The following is a 17,598-nucleotide window of genomic DNA, read 5'->3' on the forward strand; positions in this document are numbered from 1 at the left end:
CTTGAAAACACTCTTGCTTCTGAGGTCAGAGCGCAGCCCCTGCGGGCCCGAATGCCAGGCAGCTGGCGCTTCTTTGCTTTCCAGAGGCCGTGGGCAGGCTGCTCTTGATGGCCTCTGATCTCCGCTTTTCCCCTTCCCAATCCGAAGGAGGTTGCAGCGCAGCATTGGTGGTTCAAGAGGCCAATTAGCCATCTGGCAAGAGCCCAAGAGGACTTTGTTTTCTCCTGAAGGAAGAAGCCCTCTCCTTCTCATCCAAGAAGCTTCTGCAGTTCAGAACCGATGAAGCTTCTTGAGATGAGAAGTGAAACTACTTCCTCAAGGAAAAAGCAAAATCCCCCCCCCCCCCATTGGAGACAACCTGGATGACTGAGACTCCCCATAGATGCAGTCTGCAAATATGCAGCAGCTTTCAGCTGCAGGAGCCCCGTCTGGCCCTCGATCATTGCCCTGGAAGGTTAGAGGGCCTTCCGAGTTGTTGAGCAGAAGGACTTCCCACAGTGCAAGCTGAGCAGTGGCTGAGATGCAAAACCCCTGGAGAACCCATGGAAAAGCAGGGAAGCAGCTGGGGGTGCAAAGCACCCCTTATCTTGGAAGGCAGGTCCCAGAGACAAGGAAGCTCCTGCCCCACTCCTCTCCTACGGTGCTCATTCATGTTCCAATGGGCTTTCTGGGTGGACTTTTGGCAGCGCCTTCAGGCCTTTGTGGCCAGACTGGTGTGTGTTCTGGAGATGCGAGATTTGCTCTTCCTGCAGCCCAAAATGTTCTTCAGTGCAATTCAAGGCCAGTGGCCATTTTTCACTTAGCCTTTCTGGTGGTCTGGCTTCAGCAGTCACATCTCACAAACGCCACAATGAAAAGAGCTCCCTTTGCGCTCTGTGTGATGTCTCTGCACTTCTTTTGCTTAGGCCATTGCTGGTCTTTATTTCATATTCCTCATCCCTGTGAACTCCAGCCCAGGAAGTCACCTTCTGTCTGACCTGATCTATATGTTATAATATATATTAAACACACACACACACTTTTGTCTCAGATTGATGCAGGGGACTGAGAATTACCTAAATAACCAAGTGAACTTAAAACAACGATCCAGACAGATGGCCCAAATAACTAATTTATTTTACAGTTTGCATAAATTGCTCTCCCCCACCCGCCACCCCCAAAAAAACCCCTCTCTCAACTCTCTGAGGCTGTTCTTTAAACAAGAAAAAGAAGCCAAACAGAGCCTTCCGCCTGTGGGAAGGAAGGGATCCACATGGATAGAGCATGAAGCTAGGAGGGATGTGAATACACGTAGAGGCTCAGCTTGGGCAGCTTTCCCTTGGGGAAGAAGGTCTTCCACTTGAGGTAGAGGGGGCCAAAATGGGTGATGCCTTGCATCTTGAAGGGCTGCACATTGTTCTGGTAGCTGAGTGGGATGACGTGGTGGAAGGTGGGCTGTGGGGACCGAAGCTGGGCGGAGTGGACGATCATCTCGTAGAGGATCCTCTGGCCCAGGTCAGCCTGCCCCCTCTTCAGTCTCCAGCAGCTGCTGGGCACGTACTTGCGTTGGCGATGGTCACCCACAAGGAGCTGCTGGATCATGGCCCTCACCAGTGGGTTGCTCATGCCGTAGAGGTCGAGCAGCGTGGCCGCTTGCTCCTGCCAGGTGGCAGCCGCCACTCCCTCCTCCTTCATGGACGCAATGGAGAGGTAGAGCCCCATGAAGGCCTCCCAGTCCACCACCTTGGTCTCGTCCAGACGGAAGATGTGCTGCCGGCCGCCCCGCCGGAGCATCTTCCGATGGAGGCGCCTGGTGGGCTTGGTTGTCTTGTACAGAGAGTCTTTGGGCAGGCGGTACCCCCTTGGCTGTGGGGTGACCAGGGCCGGGCTCAGCTCCTCCATCTGCAGGAAGGCATGCCAGGCCTTCTCCCACTGCTGGCCCAGGGACCACGTCAGCTTCCCATGGTCCCTTGCTGCCACCTCCTTCCTCAGGGATGACTCCCGCCCGCCCGCCACCCTGGCTGCTTCCGGGCCCTCTCCCCTCCGCTCCTCTGCCCTGCCCTTCGCCCCCTCTTCCCCTTCCGCGAAGCCCAGCACAATGGGCCGTGATCTGAACTTGAGGCACCTCTCCCTGTGCTGTTGCTCCTGTCTTTCCTGCTGAGCCCTTTCCTGCTCGGCCTGCAACTTCCCAAAGGCCTGCCTGAGGTTCTTCTTCAGCCAGGCCCTCCGGTCTTTCTTCCGGCGCTCCTCCCAATGCTGTTCCTGGCGCTTTTCACGGCGCTCCTCCCGGCGTTCTTCCCGGCCCTCCTCCCGGCGCTCCTCCTGGCATTCTTCCCGGCCCTCCTCCCGGCGCTCCTCCCGGCGCTCTTCCTGGCCCTCCTCCCGGCGCTCCTCCCAGCGCTCTTCCCGGCCCTCCTCCTGAGCCCAGGCCTTCTCCGCCTTCTGATGCCAAGCCTGCAGCCAGGCATTGTTGGTCAGCCGCTTCTTTAGGTTCCTGGCCCGCAGCACAGCCTGGACGGACTTGAAAAGCCTCTTCATTCGGGTGCCATATTGCCTGGGGCTGGCACTCCAGGGCTTGTGGGCCTCCACCACGTCCTTGAGCCGCCCGAGCACAGACAGCTGTTCTTCTGACAAGGACTCCTGCCTCTGCTCAGCTTCCTTGAGCAGGTCCTCAGCTTTTTGGAGGAGAGCATCAACCACCTCCTGCAGGTGTGCCGTTGAGGGGACCTTGACCAGGGACATCAGGCGGAAGAGGTTCTGGAAGGTGGCAGAATCCCTCCTCTGCAGCTTCTCTGGCTGAGTCAGGATTTCCAGGAGCAGCTGGGCTTGGTTGGTCAGCTCAGCCTCTGCCTCCGGAGCCTGGCCCATCTCCCACAGGGTCACCAAGGCTTCTCTTTCGTCTTCAGAGAGGAGCCAAACGCTCTCATCGTCCAGGGCCTCCGGGAAGCCCACCTTCTCTTTATCAAAGAAGAGGGCCCTTTTCTCGGCCCACTCCTCTTCTTCCTGCTCCAGCTGCTTCTCCATTAGCTTCGCCTGGGCCAGCAGCTGGGCTCTTACCTCAAGCAGCTCCAGGAGTCTTTCTTCTGGCATCTCCAACATGGTGGCTTCAGCCACTTCCTGGGCCCTGATCTCAGCCAGTTCTTGGGCTCTTTCTTCAGCCAATTCCAGAAGTCTCGCCTCATCTATTTCTATCGCCTCTTCCTCTGCCAGCTCCAGAACTCTGGCCATGACTACTTCTGCTTTGGCCAACATGGCCAACTCCATGGCTCTTTCCTTGGCCAGTTCCTCAGCTATTACCGGCACCAGTTGCTGCAGCCTTTCCTCTGCCATGTTCCCCTCCAGTCCCTCGGCCTGGACAATCTTTTCCGCCTCCTCTAATGCTCTCTCCATCACCTCCTCCATCGCCGTCTGGCGGGCTTCCACCAGTGCCTTCTCCCAAGCTTCCGCCAGGGCCTTATTTTGGGCTTTGAGCAATGCCCGGTCTTTGGCCTCGGCCAGAGCTGTCTGGCGGGCTTCAGCCAGGGCTCTCTCCTTTACCCCTTCCAGGGCTTCCGGCAAAGCTCTAGCCTTCAGTTCCTCCATCATTCTGGCCTTGCCTTCTGCCCTCAGTTTGGTCAGCGTCTCCTCAGACAGCTGGGTCAGGATCCTCTCGGAGTCCGCTAGGAGGGGCTCCTTCTGCAGCTCTTCCATGCTGGGCAGCTCCTCCTGGCTCCTCTCTGCTTTCTCCACTTCCTTTGCCTCCTCCTCCTCGCCTGCAGGCCAGCCGGCCTTCTGCACGGTCACTTCTTTTTCTCTCCTTTCAGTAGCTTCCCGTTCCTTCCGCCTCCAGGATTCTGCTCCTCGTGCTCTGCCTCTGGAGGGCTCCCGCTCCTTCTCCAGGAGGCGTTCCTGCTCTTTTGCCCTGGCAGGCAACTGCTCCTTGCTCTGAGCAAGCTCCTGATCCCTGGCCTTGGCCACCGATTCCTGCTTCCGTTTGGAAAACTCTTCCATTCTGGCACCCCATTTCTCAGATAACTTAGCTATCCGCTTCGCTTCTTTTTCGGAGGCCACTTGGAGTAACTTGCCCTCTTTAGCTCCATGCTGCCGGAGGCTCTTCTTCTCTGCCACTGTGGCTCTCTCCCCCGCTTCCTCCCGCAGCCCCTTCTCCGCCTCGTCCTGGCTGAGCTCATCCGTCTCTGAACTGCTGGTCCTGTCTTCAGCTGTCCTCACGGCCAAGACGGCTTCCAAGCTCTCTTCTGAAGACTGGAGCCATGACTCCTTCAGGGAGAGCTTGATGAAATCATCCATGTATTTCTTCCAGGCGGGGGTCTCTGGGCTTGGCTTCTCCTGGGAGCTGAACAGGGCCTGGCTGAGGTTGGTCAGGAGCTCCCAGGAGAGGCTCTGGCCGGCGAGGGCAATTCGGGCAGAGGCCAGGAAGTCCTCCCCTACAGTGCGACCTTCGACCGAGGGGGCGATGCGCAGCATCATCAGCTTGTAGAGGTCGTTGCGCCAGTTGGATTTGTCAGCCGCATACTGCTGCTTAGGATCGATGAGGATGCCTTTGGGGGGCGGCCCTGGGGGCCCTGGGAGCCCTGGGCCCCCCAGTGGCCCCGGGGGCAGTGTGGGTGGCTCCACAGGACTGGGTTTGGCCTGTATAAGGCTGCTGCCGGCCTTCGGTTTCGCCGGAGGCCCCACTACCACCGGCGCCAACGGTTCCTTCCGGATCCTCATGCTCTTCAGCATCTCCGTGTAGAGCTGTGTGCGGGTGTCTCGGCGCTGCAGGAGAACAGGCTGGGCCCGCTTGCGCAGCTTCCTGAGTCTGTGAACCTCTTGGGAAGAGCTGGGCGGGACCCTGGGCTGCCGTAGCTTCTCCTTTTCACGCTGCGCCTTCTTGGCGGCCCGCAGCTCTCTTGTGCCGGAGCTGCCGCTACTCGTGGTGGGGGAGCCGCTGGCGCTGGTGGTGCGCTGGCTGGGGCTGCTGCTGCTGCTGCTCTCTGGGGCTTCAGGGAATGGCGCTGTGGCAACCCCTTTCCCTCGGGCCTGCTGGATGCGGGGCAGCTTCCTGGGGGAGGTCTGCTTGGCCTCCTCAGTGGTAGCTGTGGGGCAAGTGGAGAAAGAAGATGAACGGAGGGAGGGAGGGAGGGAGGGAGGGAGGGAGGGTGCAAATAAGAAGCCACCATCTGCGTCAGAAGCAGACACCCCTCCCCCCAAGCCCCTGGTTTCCAACCATCCATCTCATCTACGGCATCCGTGTGAAGATGAATGTCCTTTTCCCCCATCAGAGCCGAGCCAAGATGAGATTCCCCTGGGGAGCCAGGCTCTGACCCCAACAGCCTTCTGACATTCCCAGAGCAGGGTTGCAGAGGCTGGCCTCAGAGGCCCCACAGGATGGGGGGGGGGCACAGGGTAGCCCCACTGTTCCCAAGGCGCAAGGGGCGTCTTACCTCGAGCCTCAACCTCTTTTCTTCCCGAGCGGCCAAAGACCCCCAGCCACCGGACCTGGCCTGCCTCTAGCCCTTCTGTCTCTCCATACTCCTCAGCCAGTTTTCCAGAGATGCGCCTGCGCCGGGGAGGGGGAGGGTGCCCCAAGAATTGGGCCTCTGGCGGGGGGTACTCAGACATGAGGAAGAGATTGGCTGTCAGCTGATTGTCCACGCAGGTCATCAGCCTCTCGGTGCCCTCCGTCAAGGCATAGATGGCTTCATCCTTCGAGCCAGCCAGGATGCCGGCCGCTCGGACTCTGCGAGGAAAGGCGGCTCTTTCTTTCGGGCTCAGCCCCCTCCTGGAAAGGCAGAGAGACCCCTGTGTGAAGGCAGGGGGTCCAGAGGTAGGGTCCTTCCCCACCCTGGAGACCTCCCTGCTCCACAGGAAAAGACACATTGCTCGGTTCCTTGAGGACAGCCTGGTCCCCGAATCCCTGCATGCAGATCCTGAAGCTCCCACCCCTGGCGGCTCTTCTGGAGCCGCCCTGCGTGGAGAGGAAAGCAGCCCCGAGGGCCTCAGGCCTCTTAACCAGACCCACGGCCCACCTTTGTAGAGGTAGAACCCCACCAAAGGAGGAGGAGGCCTCCCTGTTGGATGAGGCTGAGGAGCAACTGAGCCCAACTCCTGTCTGTTTCCCACAGGGGCCACCCAGAAGACTCCGGAAGGGCCTGGCTCTCACATGAACAGAAAGAGGGGGGATGCATCTTTTGCCTCCAGCCAGGCAGGGAAGGGACTCACAGGTTTTCCAGGCTGGTTGTCGCCTGCCGCTGCATTTCCTGTTTCAGGACAAATTTGTCGGTGATTCCGGCCACTGAGTCGAGCAAGGAACGGGCCAGGTCCCGCACTTTCCTGTTCTCATCCATAAGGGCCCGAGCCAGGGGCACCACCTCTTGTCCACCCAAGAGGTCCATCTTCCCCAAGGCCTCCCAGGCCGCCAGCCGCATCCTCACCTGGGAAATAAGATGCCTGAGCTGAAGCAGGATGCTCAGAACCTGGACCTGGTTCAGGCCACCTTCTACAAGGGTTCGTGCTCCATCAGCAGCTCAATTGGCTGCAGCAATTCTGGCTAAATAACAAAGCTGGGTAAAGAATGAGCAGATGGAGCCTCGGCCTCTCTCTCTCCAAGGCTCCCAGGCCACCTGAGCCAGCTGCTCTTCCCTCTGCCTCAAACCCCTGAAGGAGAGGTAGGCTGGATACACACATGGTCCCCTCTGGATGTTCCTGTCCAACCTGCTTGATGGTTGCCAGCCCTGCAGCTCCAGAGAAGCAGCTGCCTCTCCCTGCCTTCTCCTCCTTGCGCTTCCCCCTCCCCCGTTGTCAATTGGCTCTGCCTGTGCATCCATTCTGGGCTAGAGGGGGGAGGAAGAACTGCCTCCTCCTCCTTCACTCTCACCTACTCAACATCCAACTGCCCTTCCCCCACCGCTCCTCTCTCGTCATTGCAAGGAGGACGTGGACAATGACAACTGAGGACTCCCGCCTGCCCTGACCTCCTTGTGTGTTGTGTCTTGGATGAGACGCTCAAAGGCCACTTCCTGTATGGAGGAGGGCAGTGTGTAAGTCTCAGAAAGCTGCACCAGCGCAGAGGTGCAGAGCAGGTAGGTGGAGTAGGGGACATCATCCATCAGGTTGAGGATGGCTTTCATGACGGAGGGCAGGTTGATGTCGCTGGGCTTGTGCCTCAGCCAGGGCTTGCTCATGATCTCCGCCATCAGGTCCCGGTGGCCCCTGGTGCCCGAGGGCGTCTGCTTCATCTTCTGGGCCTTTTTCTTCCGTGCCTTCTCCACCACCTCGGATGTGTCCCACTCCGGCATCTGGATCTTGACCAGCTTCCTCTTGGGCAGGGGGTCCCGGCTTGACAGCAAGGGGCACCAGAGGTCCGGGGGAGTCCCTTTGGGAAAGAGCTGAGCCCGGATGACTGAGTTGGGGATGTAGCCATCAGGAGCAATCGGCCAGGAGTGCCCTTCCTGGAAGCGAAGGGTCTGGAGCAAGGGGACCTGCTCCACCATCCGCGGGAGGCCACGGTAAGGCGGTGGGGGAGCGAGCTTCTTCTCCAAGGAAGCCCTGAGAGGGGGCTGCGAAATGAGCTGGTATTCCACTGCAAACTCTGGCAGTGTCTCCTTGGGGGGCGGTGGGGGCAGCCCATAGAAATCGGGGCCAGGAAAGACGCTCGCATCCCTGCCAACGAACTCCACCACCTTGGCCACATTCTTCTCGATCATGACCTCCTTATGGTTGGTGAGGGCCTCCATCCGCTCAAACTTCTTGGCCTGCTTGCCCACCTGCAGGTACCTGAACAACGAAGGATGGTGGAGCATGAGAATTAGAAGCCGCCTCTTTCTGCTAACCATACAGCACGTCACCCCTGACCTCCCAAGCAGTTCACCAGGAGGCGCCCACTTGCTTCCCCATAGGTAAGTTAGACTGCAACCCCCAGAATTCATAGCCCAAATGTGGGCATCAGATCGCAAAAGGTGGCCATGCCATCTCCCGATTTGATTTCCCAACAGTGCTCAAGGTCCAATCTTTAACGGACAAAGCATCACTTGTTCATCCACCCTAAATGGATCAGGTGCCCACAAACCTCCTGGTGTCCCTCTCCATTAGCCTCCCTTCTTCAAAATAGTCCCCAAGCAGAAACTGTCTGGGCAACCTGCAAGCCCCACAATGCTCCATTTGCTCCTGCCGCTCATGGTCTCCTGGCACTGAAGAGGAAACAGGGTATCTGCGTGTGGATACTTGGTTAAAAGCAGATAGCAGGGAAGGATGGCAGTCAAAACAGCTCTCCCTTGCCAGGGGGACTGGCTCAGTCTTTCTGCCGCTGACTCTTCCAAAGCACCGGAGCTTCATTGAACAATGACACCCACAAGGAAAAGGGGTGCACCATCCCACTGTCCTCTCTGGAGCAATTCAGCTGAATCTGACCCCAGGCGGATAAACCAAGTCGACTGTCGCATGAACGAGGTAAGGGAACTCACAGGAAAATGGAAATGCCGAGGCAGATGCTGGCTGGAGAAAGAGGCGATGGTGAGTGGTAAGGAACTAAAGAATGATTAGGATGGATAAGAGGTGCAGACAGTGGTTGAGGTGGTGGTCACCCCTCTCTGAGACAGGATCCCAGGATGTCTGGTCCATGCAGAGCTTCTGCAATCTCACTCTAAACAGGCTTGACTGGCTGAGAACTGGGAATTTAAGGAGATGAGGTGGTCATGGCCAGCATCAGGCCCAAAGAAAGAGGCCAGCAGAGGGAGAGGAGAGCCAGTGGAAGCCTCCTCCATGGTGGGAGGTCAAGGACTCAACATTCTCCTCCCTTACTTTTGATCAATATGAAGCTGCTGGGTGAGGTTATTCCCCAGAGTTGGGCCAGGTATCACACAGAGGAGACTCAACAGTATATTTCAATCCCAGATCAGCAAATTATGTTGGGTTTCTTCAATGAAATTCAGTAAGTCTTTCAAGAGTTCAAGCGTTGAAGACCCAGCCTGAACGGGATGTCCTCTGTTAAGCATAAACTCAGAGAGAGGACAATGTTCTCAAGATAGGTAGATCTAAATGAAGCTACATAAATCCACAATGCAAAGGAAATCCACATTAAACTCAAGAGTATGGATACAATAATTGGACCAGCCAAGTTAATTACTTCCCATATTAATACAAATTACTTAGGTTGCGATGCAAACATAAAATTAAATCCATGAAAATGTAGCTGGGCTACAGGTTCAAAAAGCAAGAGTGATGTAAAGAAATGGCTGACCCAGAAGGGGGAATCTCGGCTGGCAATTCCACAAACATCGACACCTTCATCAACTCTTCATCCTCTGGTCTGAGGCTCTTCCTGCTTGAGAAGAACCCAATCCGAAGCAGAGGCAAAGCGACTTTGCTCCAGAGCCACAGGGCCCACGGAGATCTAGGACTAAGCCCTCCAAAGATCTGCAAGGATGAGAGTCTTCTAGCCCAATGATCCCAGGAAAAGCTCCAAAGCTCAAGCTGAGCTAGTAAAAAACTTGAAGGGATAAGTAAGAAGAACATTATTCAGTGTCTGACTTACGAGAAGAGCTTCTGTGAAAAAGCCAAGCCCTGGAAGAGTCACGCTGAGGCAATGCGCTTTGCATGTAGCGCATATGGGGAAAACCTTTGGCCAAGGAGCAGGCTTGTGTCCACTCTCCAACTGGTACAGTAGTGATAAAAAAAAACCACACTACACAAAGCAGAAACCTGCAGATATCTGGAATATGCAAAGGTAGATGTTCTCCGGGGAAAAAATCATAAAGCACCATAAAATTCAAATCTCAATGCCTGTCAAGCCAACAAGCTGCAAATACATGACAGATTGATGATAGAGATAATAGATAGATATAGATAGATGGATGGATGGATGGATGGATGGATATAGACAGATGTAGGTAGGTAGGTAGGTAGGCATTGATAGAAGATAGATAGTTATAGAGACAGAGATATAGACCGACAGATGATAGATAATTTCAGCCACCCCACCAAAACACAATGGAACCACTTACTTGGGCACAAAAACAATATCGAAGGTAAGAAGAAAGCGGGGGAGGAAGGGAAGTGGATATTCAACCGCATCATCCCTTACACGCTGGGTCAAGAGCCTGGCGAGATGCTTCCTTGGTAGGTACGTAACACAGGAGATGAAGTAGATGTCCGTGCTGCAGCCAACCACCAGGTCCCCCCGTTGATTGGCAAAACAGATGCGGCTGAACTTGAGGGTGGTGTCAAAGTCTACCAACATTTTTCCCAGGAGGTCCCAAATGCGCACAGAGCCGTCTGAGCCACCAGTCACCAGTATGCCCAGGGTGTGGCAGTAGTCGAAAGAGGTGATGGTGCTCGAGTGCATGGCTGCCGTCTCCTTCCAGAAGGGGTTCTTCTCGCCAGGAACCAGGGCTGCCTGGCGCCACAGCCGGACTCGGTTCTGTTCCGTCAAGGCACAGATGTACCCGGGGATGAGCAGGAGGATGTTGATCCTGCAGTTGGTGCTGGGAATGACCACCAGGGGGAGCACCTCCAGCAGGCTGTTCTTCTTTAAGATCACTTCCGAGAGGATGATGTATTCATCGAGCCCGTAGGAGCAGAGGAAGGAGGCTTCCCGTGAGTGGTACGGCAGGTGCCCTGAGCCCGAGAGGCTGCTGAGGGCCACCACATTGCCATCGTGCAGTTTGCGACTGCCCATTCGGTACAGCTGCTGAGTGACTGAGCGCACTTTGCCACTCTTGAACCCGCTGAAGATGAAGCTGGTGGTCCGGCCATTCAGGTCCAGGCGGCTGTAGGCCAAGCACAGGACCTTGTCGTCCATGCTGTCCGTTGTGTGCAAAATGTACTTGGCTGGGCAAGGGTTCTTAGTGGTATCCAGCACATAGATGTCACTCGTGCCCATTGTCACCAGGAGCTCCTCTCGATCTGGGTCATAAACATAATCCAGAGCTTTTTCCAGCAGCTGGAAGGGCCAGGTAACAAACAGCATTTCTCCCGTCACAGGGGATAAGAATCGGATGACTCCGTCTTCAGTGGTGGCCAGGAGGCGGGCTCTGTCTGGCCCACACTGTACACGCACCAACCTCTTGAGAGTGGACTTGCTTCTGCTGAAGAGCTGGTAGAAATTGTTGACGGTACGGATGGAGAAGGTGTACTGGGTGCGGAGGAAGAAAGTCTCCTCGTTGAGGAATTGCATCTGGAAGACCTCCTCCCCAATGTCCACCCGCCGGAGAAGCTCGCAGGTCGTCAGGTTCCACTCCTTCAGCATTCCATCCAAGGAGGCAGTCATGAAGCTATGCACGGCGATCCGGATGATTACATTGCTGATGGCACTCTGGTGGGCCTTGAACTCGCTGACATGGGTACCCGTATCAAAGTTCCAGACCTTGACGTCCCCAGCCAGGTCTCCTGTGTAGAGGAAGCTCTGGGGCCAATAGGCAGCACAGCAAGTGAGAGAGACGCCTTGGCTCATCTGGAAGGTGCAGATCTGGGCTTTGGTCTGGTAGTCATACACCCGAATAACGTTCTCGCAAAGGGCCACCAGCATCCTCCGCTCCTGCTCCACCTTCAGAAAGTGCACAAACTCGCCAGTCGCAACACACACCTCCTGCGTGACACTCATAGAGGGAACCTCCAACATCAACAAGGCCCAAAAAGCCACCACTCCAATGGCACCAGAAATCAGTTCACACGTTTCTGGACTGTAACACAGGCTGGTGACTGAATAGGGGGAAGACATCTTGGAGAGCAGCTTGAAGTCCCGAGTGTGGTCCCCAAAAAAGCGGAAGTGGATGTCATCGCAGTAAGCCACAAAGAGGTGTACGTGGGGGACGTAGGCGATGGTGAGGACCCCCGGATGCTCATCTAAGGTGTACATTTTCTCCGTCACTGAACTCTCGTCCTCCATGCTATAACTCCAGACACGCACCTGCCGGGAAAGAGGAGGAGTCAGCAAAAGTGGCCGTTCAGGGAGCAAGGAAGTTGGGCGCTGCCTTTCTTCCCTTCAAGGCTGGTGCCCACCTGCTCCATCAAGCCCTCCAACCCAGTGCCGCTTGGACCTCTATGGCAAAGAGATAAGAGGCTGGATGGACCGAGTGGAAAGACCCTCCCTCCTCAGGCCTGCCTGCAGTAGGACCATAGAAGGAGGCTGGGAAAAGAGAGTTGGGCTGCCAGGTAGCCTTTGCTCATGTTCTGCCCCAGGCTTCCCAAGGGCATGAAGCAAACTCCTTGTCCAGACAAAAACCCCTTTTATTACTAATTGACTGTGAATTCTTCTCATTCACACCCAGCAAAGTCTTTTGAGGGAGGATTTACAGTCACAGACCTTATCTGGCTTGAAGAGCTGCCAGGCCGATATCTGCCAAACTTAGCAAGGAGTCTCGGAGAGACACAAACTAATTAAGCGAACTAATTGTCTCCTGCAAACTCCACTCCCCTTTTGCTCCTCATTTCCTCTGGGAGGGGCATTCATCATCCAGCTGTGGCCATCAACCCGTTCTTTAGCTGTTCTCTTAGTTTGGCCACTCTGCACATGCGCGCACTGGGAACAGGCTCCATCTGTTTGTCTACCTCACTGATGTCTGACTCTGAAGGTAGCTGATAACTGACGGATGGCCCTGTTCCACTCTCTGCCTCCGACACAGAGCCCTCCTCAGGGCCTTCCCCAGACTCCAGGACTGGCCCACCTTCCTCCCCAACCTCCTCACTGTCCAAATCAGCTGCCAGCTCTGCTGGCCATTGGCAGGCCACAACAGCTCAGAGGAAGAAAAGGAATCTGGGAGATCAGACTGCAAGGAGCTTGGGATCTTGTCTAGCTGTGACAGAGGATCCCACCACAGTCGGGCACAAAGAGGAGGGACTTGCTGATTTGTTTGGCCAACAGGACTTGTTGTGGTCTGCCAGCAGCCTGCGGATCTGGCAGCAGAGTCAGACAATGAGGAGGTTGGGGAGGAACATGGGCCAGTCCTGGAGTCTGGGGAAGTCTCGGACAAGAGCTCTGCGTCAGTGGCAGAGAGAGAGCCCGGGCCATCTAGTAGTGATGTGCTGCCTCTGGAGCCTCTGGAGTCTGACATCAGCGAGGCAGAAGAACAGTGTGATCCTGTGCCCAATGTGTGAATGCGCAGAGCTGCAAGAAGGCAAGAACAGTTAAGACAAAAAGGACGACTTGGGAGTAAGGCTTGGAGATGATTGGCCCCTCCCATAAGACATAAAAGAGGAACAAACGGAGGTGAGCCTTTGCAGGAAGCAATTAGTTCATATAGTCGATTCATGCTCTGAGAAGCTCCGTTTGATTCTGTGCTCCGTTTGGCCTTGCAATTAGGTCTCTGGCAGCGTTTCAAGGGAGATAAAGGTGGGTAATTATCAACATTACCCTGAAAGACTTTGGCAACTCAAGCAGACATCTGTCGGACTCTTCACAGACTGTTTGTGAATCATTATGGGTTGTGAATGACTATAATTCACAGCCGTTTAAATAAAAGAGGGTTTGGGGGACTTATGCTTTCTCAGGAAGCCTAGGTCAGAAGAGGACTGGGCACAGAGGGCTGGTTACCTCTTGGGCAGGGGAAGGCAGAATGGCTCAGGGTTGCTCAAGCCAGATTGGAGAACACAGGACCAGAGCGGCCTCAGACACGGGGGGTAGGGGGTGGGTGGGGGTGGATGGGGACAGGAGGGGGGACAAGCCGGGTCCTCCTTTAAATCAGGATAGATGCAACCAAGGAGGCCAAAAAGTCAGCAGCCCCCTTAAGCACCAGGGCTAGGACAGTTCCGGGTGCAAGAGGACGGCTGGCAAGAGCCCCATGGAAGCAGCCTGATCTGATCAAGCAGAGATCCAAAGGCTGGTAGCTGTGGCCTGATCCAGCAGTAGAACCGCTGGACTCTCTTGGGGGAGACTCTTTCTAGGTAGGGGGCAGGGCCTCCCTCACACTCACCCTGCTTCGCTTGGCCCTCTTCCAGGTGAACGAGGCAAAGAAGTTTCCCCATTCGGTTGCGTAGTAGCAGAAAAGCGGCATGTAGCTGGGGAAGCAGCTCTCCCGGAAGACAATGCTGGGCCTGTCGCTCAGAAGAAGGGGGGTCCCCTCCGCCCCTTCCGGCAAGGCCTGGGCCAAGAGAAAGGGAGATGGAGAGGTTGCGGGGAGCGGGGGCAGCACCAAGCCAGGGGCAGAAGCCAGAGCAGTAGGGCTGGGGAAGGGGATGGTACACAGCTGTACCCTCTCCCGGATCAGCAAGACCAAGGCCCCCCTCCCCCCCATCGCTTCAGTGACAGTCAAAGAATCCCCTTCCCAGGATTCTCATCCCCCTTCCTCTTCTCTTTTTCAAGGTTCTTTGAGACTCTGCCCTTGATCCCCCACCCTGTTCCATGGCCCCCTCCCACTCTGGGCCAGACTGGCTTTGGGACCCTCACCTTTTGCAGCTCCAGCCTCTCCCTGAGTTGGTTCTGGAGCTCCTTCCACTCAGGGGCGACCCGGACGGGGCCGTTCAGCATCTTGTCTCTGCTGGCACTTCCCCTGTAGCAGCCTGGGAAACGTGGATGGCAGGCATTGGCTCAGTTCTCATAGAGTTCCACCAGGGTTTGTGGAAGAAGCCATAATGGCTGGGCTAAGAACCGCAGCAGCTGCTGGGTCCTGAAGCAAAAAAGCCGCATGAAAGTGGCTTGATCCCAGCCCCCCCACCCCCACCCTGGGAAAAAACAGAACAAGCTCAGAAGGGCCTCTGGAGTGGGGGAGGGGGCGCTCCATTGCTGAGGGTGCCACCAACTGCTTGACAAAACAGTGGCAGCCATCCTTCTCCGTGTTAGTGTCCCCCATCTCCCTTTCAACCCCGCGATTCACAAAGGGTCTCCCTGCAGGGACCACCATCCTGCCTAGAGCTCTTTTTTTTTTTTTTTTAAGCTAAGCTTCCCTATGGTTGCAGGGCGCTGCCACCTGGGCTTGGAGGGAAACAGGCCTTTGGCAGGAGGGGCCCTGGTGGCGGCTGGTGGGTACTGCCCAGGGGAGTCCTGATGGGAGGTATCTGGATGAAGTGGGGATGGGGTGGGGTGTGAGGGGAGGCCCAAAGGACCAGGAATTACTTGCCTGGAGCCTTGGAATCCCAGGAGAATCCCAGGAGGGCTTTATGACATCAAAGCATTCCGCCCAATGGGCAAGGAGCCCCTATGGAAACGGGGCTGGGGCACCTCCTGATTGGGGGGGGGGCAGAAAGAGGCGACTAAGCTGCTCAGAGCCCCTGTGCAGTTGGGCAACCTTATAGATGGGCAGTAGAAGTGATAATGGGGATCTTCCTTTTCAGCCCAGGTGGATCTTTTTCTGCCCGTGTTGCAAAACCAGAGACTGCACTGAATGGGAAGCTCTGTTCGCTGGTCCAAATATTTGGATCCCAAAGGAAGGAAAACGATCCGGGATCTTTGGGGAGGTTTTCGTCTGACAGAGCAAGAGCGCAACGTCCCTCCTGGCTGAGCGCTGCCGGTTCCTCCCGGGCCAGGGGACAGAAGCGGGGCCCCGCACTGGGCGGCCCTTTCAGCCTGACCCGCGCCTTCCTCGCTCGGCTGCGAATGGCTCCGGCTCTTCGGCGACGGACAGGTGGGATCCGAGCCAGGAGCCTCCGGGGGGGGCATCCTGCAAGCGGCCCGTCCGAGGTCGACCGAAGAGCGAGGGAAGCAGCGGTGCCCTTTGTCCTTCGGGCAGAAGGAGCAGCCGCCGCCGAGGGCAGAGAGCGAAGGAAGCGCCGCCGGGGAGGAGCTGCACGGGACGCCGCCGTCGCCGCAGCAGCCCCGCCCGCCCCTCCCCCCACCGGCGCTCGCGCATTCGGCCCTGGGGGCGGAGCTCTCGCGGCTCCGCCCCCCGCCCCCCCGCCCCCCCGCCCTCCTTCCGGGTGCTCCGCGCTCGCCGCCGCCGCCGCCAAGCGCCAGGTGAGGCCGCGGGATGGGGGGGGGGGTTGGCGGGGGGGGCTGCAGACGCCCTGGGGTCCCTGCGCGGGGCTGCGGGGCTGCGGGGCGTCTGGCAGGGGCGACCGGGGGTCCCTGAGGGCCAAGCGGCGGCGGCCCTTCCCCGCCGGCCCGGGGGAAGCGGCTCCTGCCTGGAGCTGCCCGGGCGCCATTGTGCTCCGGAAGCCGCGGCTGCAGCGGGGCGAGCGGAGGGGCCTCGTCCGCGGTGGGGCGGGCGGGGGGGGGGCGCTGACGAGCGCAGGGCAGGGGAGCGCCGGGCTCGGGCACACCTGGCGGCAGGTGCCGGGCGGCCTCGGGGGCGCTGCTGCCGGGCCGGCAAGGCCGAAAGCGCTCCGGCCGCCCCTGGCGTGAGAAGCCGCTGCGAGCTGCCCGCCGCCCTCCTGTTGCTCCCTGGCGCGTCGCTGGAGAGCTTGGCGGCCGGCGGTGCCTGCAGGTGGGGTGGCTGGGCCGCCCGGCGCCGGGGAAATAGGAAGGATGTCTCCGCGGGGCAGAGGAGGATGGGTGTTGTAGTCTGCCGCTGTTCCCAGGCCCGGCTTCGGAGTCCCGCTGAGCGCCGCCCTTGGAGGGGGGCTCTCGGCCCGGACTTGAGGCGAGACCCTCGCTGAACAGGGGGGTGATGGTGGCCCCGATTCCCGGAGGCGGCTGGAGGCTGCAGCGCCCGATCCTAAACCTGGAGGCGCCGTTCTGGAACGCTTTAGAGAGCGGTCCCCCCTCCCTCCCTGCCCCAGGCCCAAGTTACCCTTTGTGTCACTGCCTGGCTAGAGATCCTCGGTTCGGTCCCTTCTATCTGCCAAGGGGACTTTTCAGGAAGGTTGCAGTTGGAAGGGGCCTCCTCAGAGAGACTCCGGGGCGGAGGGTGCCTTCCCTCTCTCATGCCCAGAGGCCTTGGGGGCTTGGGGGGAGCCTCTGAGGCCAGCCCATCTCTTCCCTGCTACCCCTGCAAAGTCTCCTTGCTTGGGGGCAGGGGGGAGCAGCCTCAGTTGGGAACTGCCACCTGGAGCTCAAAAGGACCCTGAGTCAAAAGGCAGCCACTTCCCACCCTCTTTGCTGGTTCTCAGTCTGGACGGGCGGCTTCCTCCCTCCGCCTTTTGGGATCAGCGCTGCCTTAGTAGCAGGTTGTGGGTGGCAGCCTTTCACAGGGAGGTCCGGAAGGGGATGTCTTCCATGTTGGGCAGCTTCTGTTCCCGAACTTGCCCAGCAGGTAACTCTGAAGATTCCTGGATCCGACTGTGGGCATTTAGAGATCACTGCAGGAGCAGAGCCTGCCCTTCCAGGGCCTTTGGACCACGGCAGCAAGCAAAGTGGCTGCTTCCTGAGACGTGGCTCAGAGTCTTCTCAGGCCACGTGCTTTCCGAAAGGGGCAGCCAGAGGATTGAGTGGTTTTCTGCTGGGCCTTATGGCAGTGGCCCTGAGAAGACTGCAGTGCCAAGACTTCCTCCCAGTCCACTCTTGGACACAGAGCAGGTGCCTCCCACACTATTCTGAGGTGGCACCTGAAAAGTGGGCCTGTCCGCTGGAGAAACCACATGGCGGGACGTCCCTGATCAGCACAAGCCTGCCCTGATAAAAACAAAGGCAGAGGGAGATTCCTGTTTGGCTTTGAGGCAACAATCGCTCCCTTAAACAAATAGCCACTCCTGGCCATGTTTGCCCTGCCCGCATTCTTGCTCAGGCACCTGGAAGTGGGGTGGGCAGACCGTCCGGAGCCTCTGGGGGGAGGG

General features: G+C 57.7%; 2 protein-coding genes across 3 annotated transcripts in view; one reads left to right on the forward strand and one right to left on the reverse strand.

Moving 5' to 3' along the window:
* Nucleotides 1-15,607, reverse strand: WDR87 (WD repeat domain 87). The gene is given in 8 exon segments (XM_081961716.1): nt 1-5,054; nt 5,403-5,740; nt 6,181-6,392; nt 6,933-7,734; nt 9,960-11,863; nt 13,866-14,033; nt 14,339-14,436; nt 14,439-15,607. Coding segments are annotated over 8 exon segments (7,359 nt in total). The 5' UTR covers nt 14,491-15,607; the 3' UTR covers nt 1-1,269.
* The window catches only part of SIPA1L3 (signal induced proliferation associated 1 like 3), a 27,288-nt gene continuing 22,884 nt past the window's right edge, over nt 13,195-17,598 (forward strand). The window contains exon 1 of one of the 2 annotated variants that reach the window (XM_081961718.1): nt 13,195-13,285. The gene's annotated coding sequence lies outside the window, so the exon portion shown is untranslated. Of the gene's footprint in view, nt 13,286-15,787; nt 15,842-17,598 lie in introns of those variants that run through there. The other variant, XM_081961717.1, reaches the window with a different exon arrangement.

This window comes from Natrix helvetica (assembly GCF_964273705.1).
Source record: "Natrix helvetica genome assembly, chromosome: 9".
In the NCBI taxonomy this organism is placed as follows: domain Eukaryota; kingdom Metazoa; phylum Chordata; class Lepidosauria; order Squamata; family Natricidae; genus Natrix; species Natrix helvetica.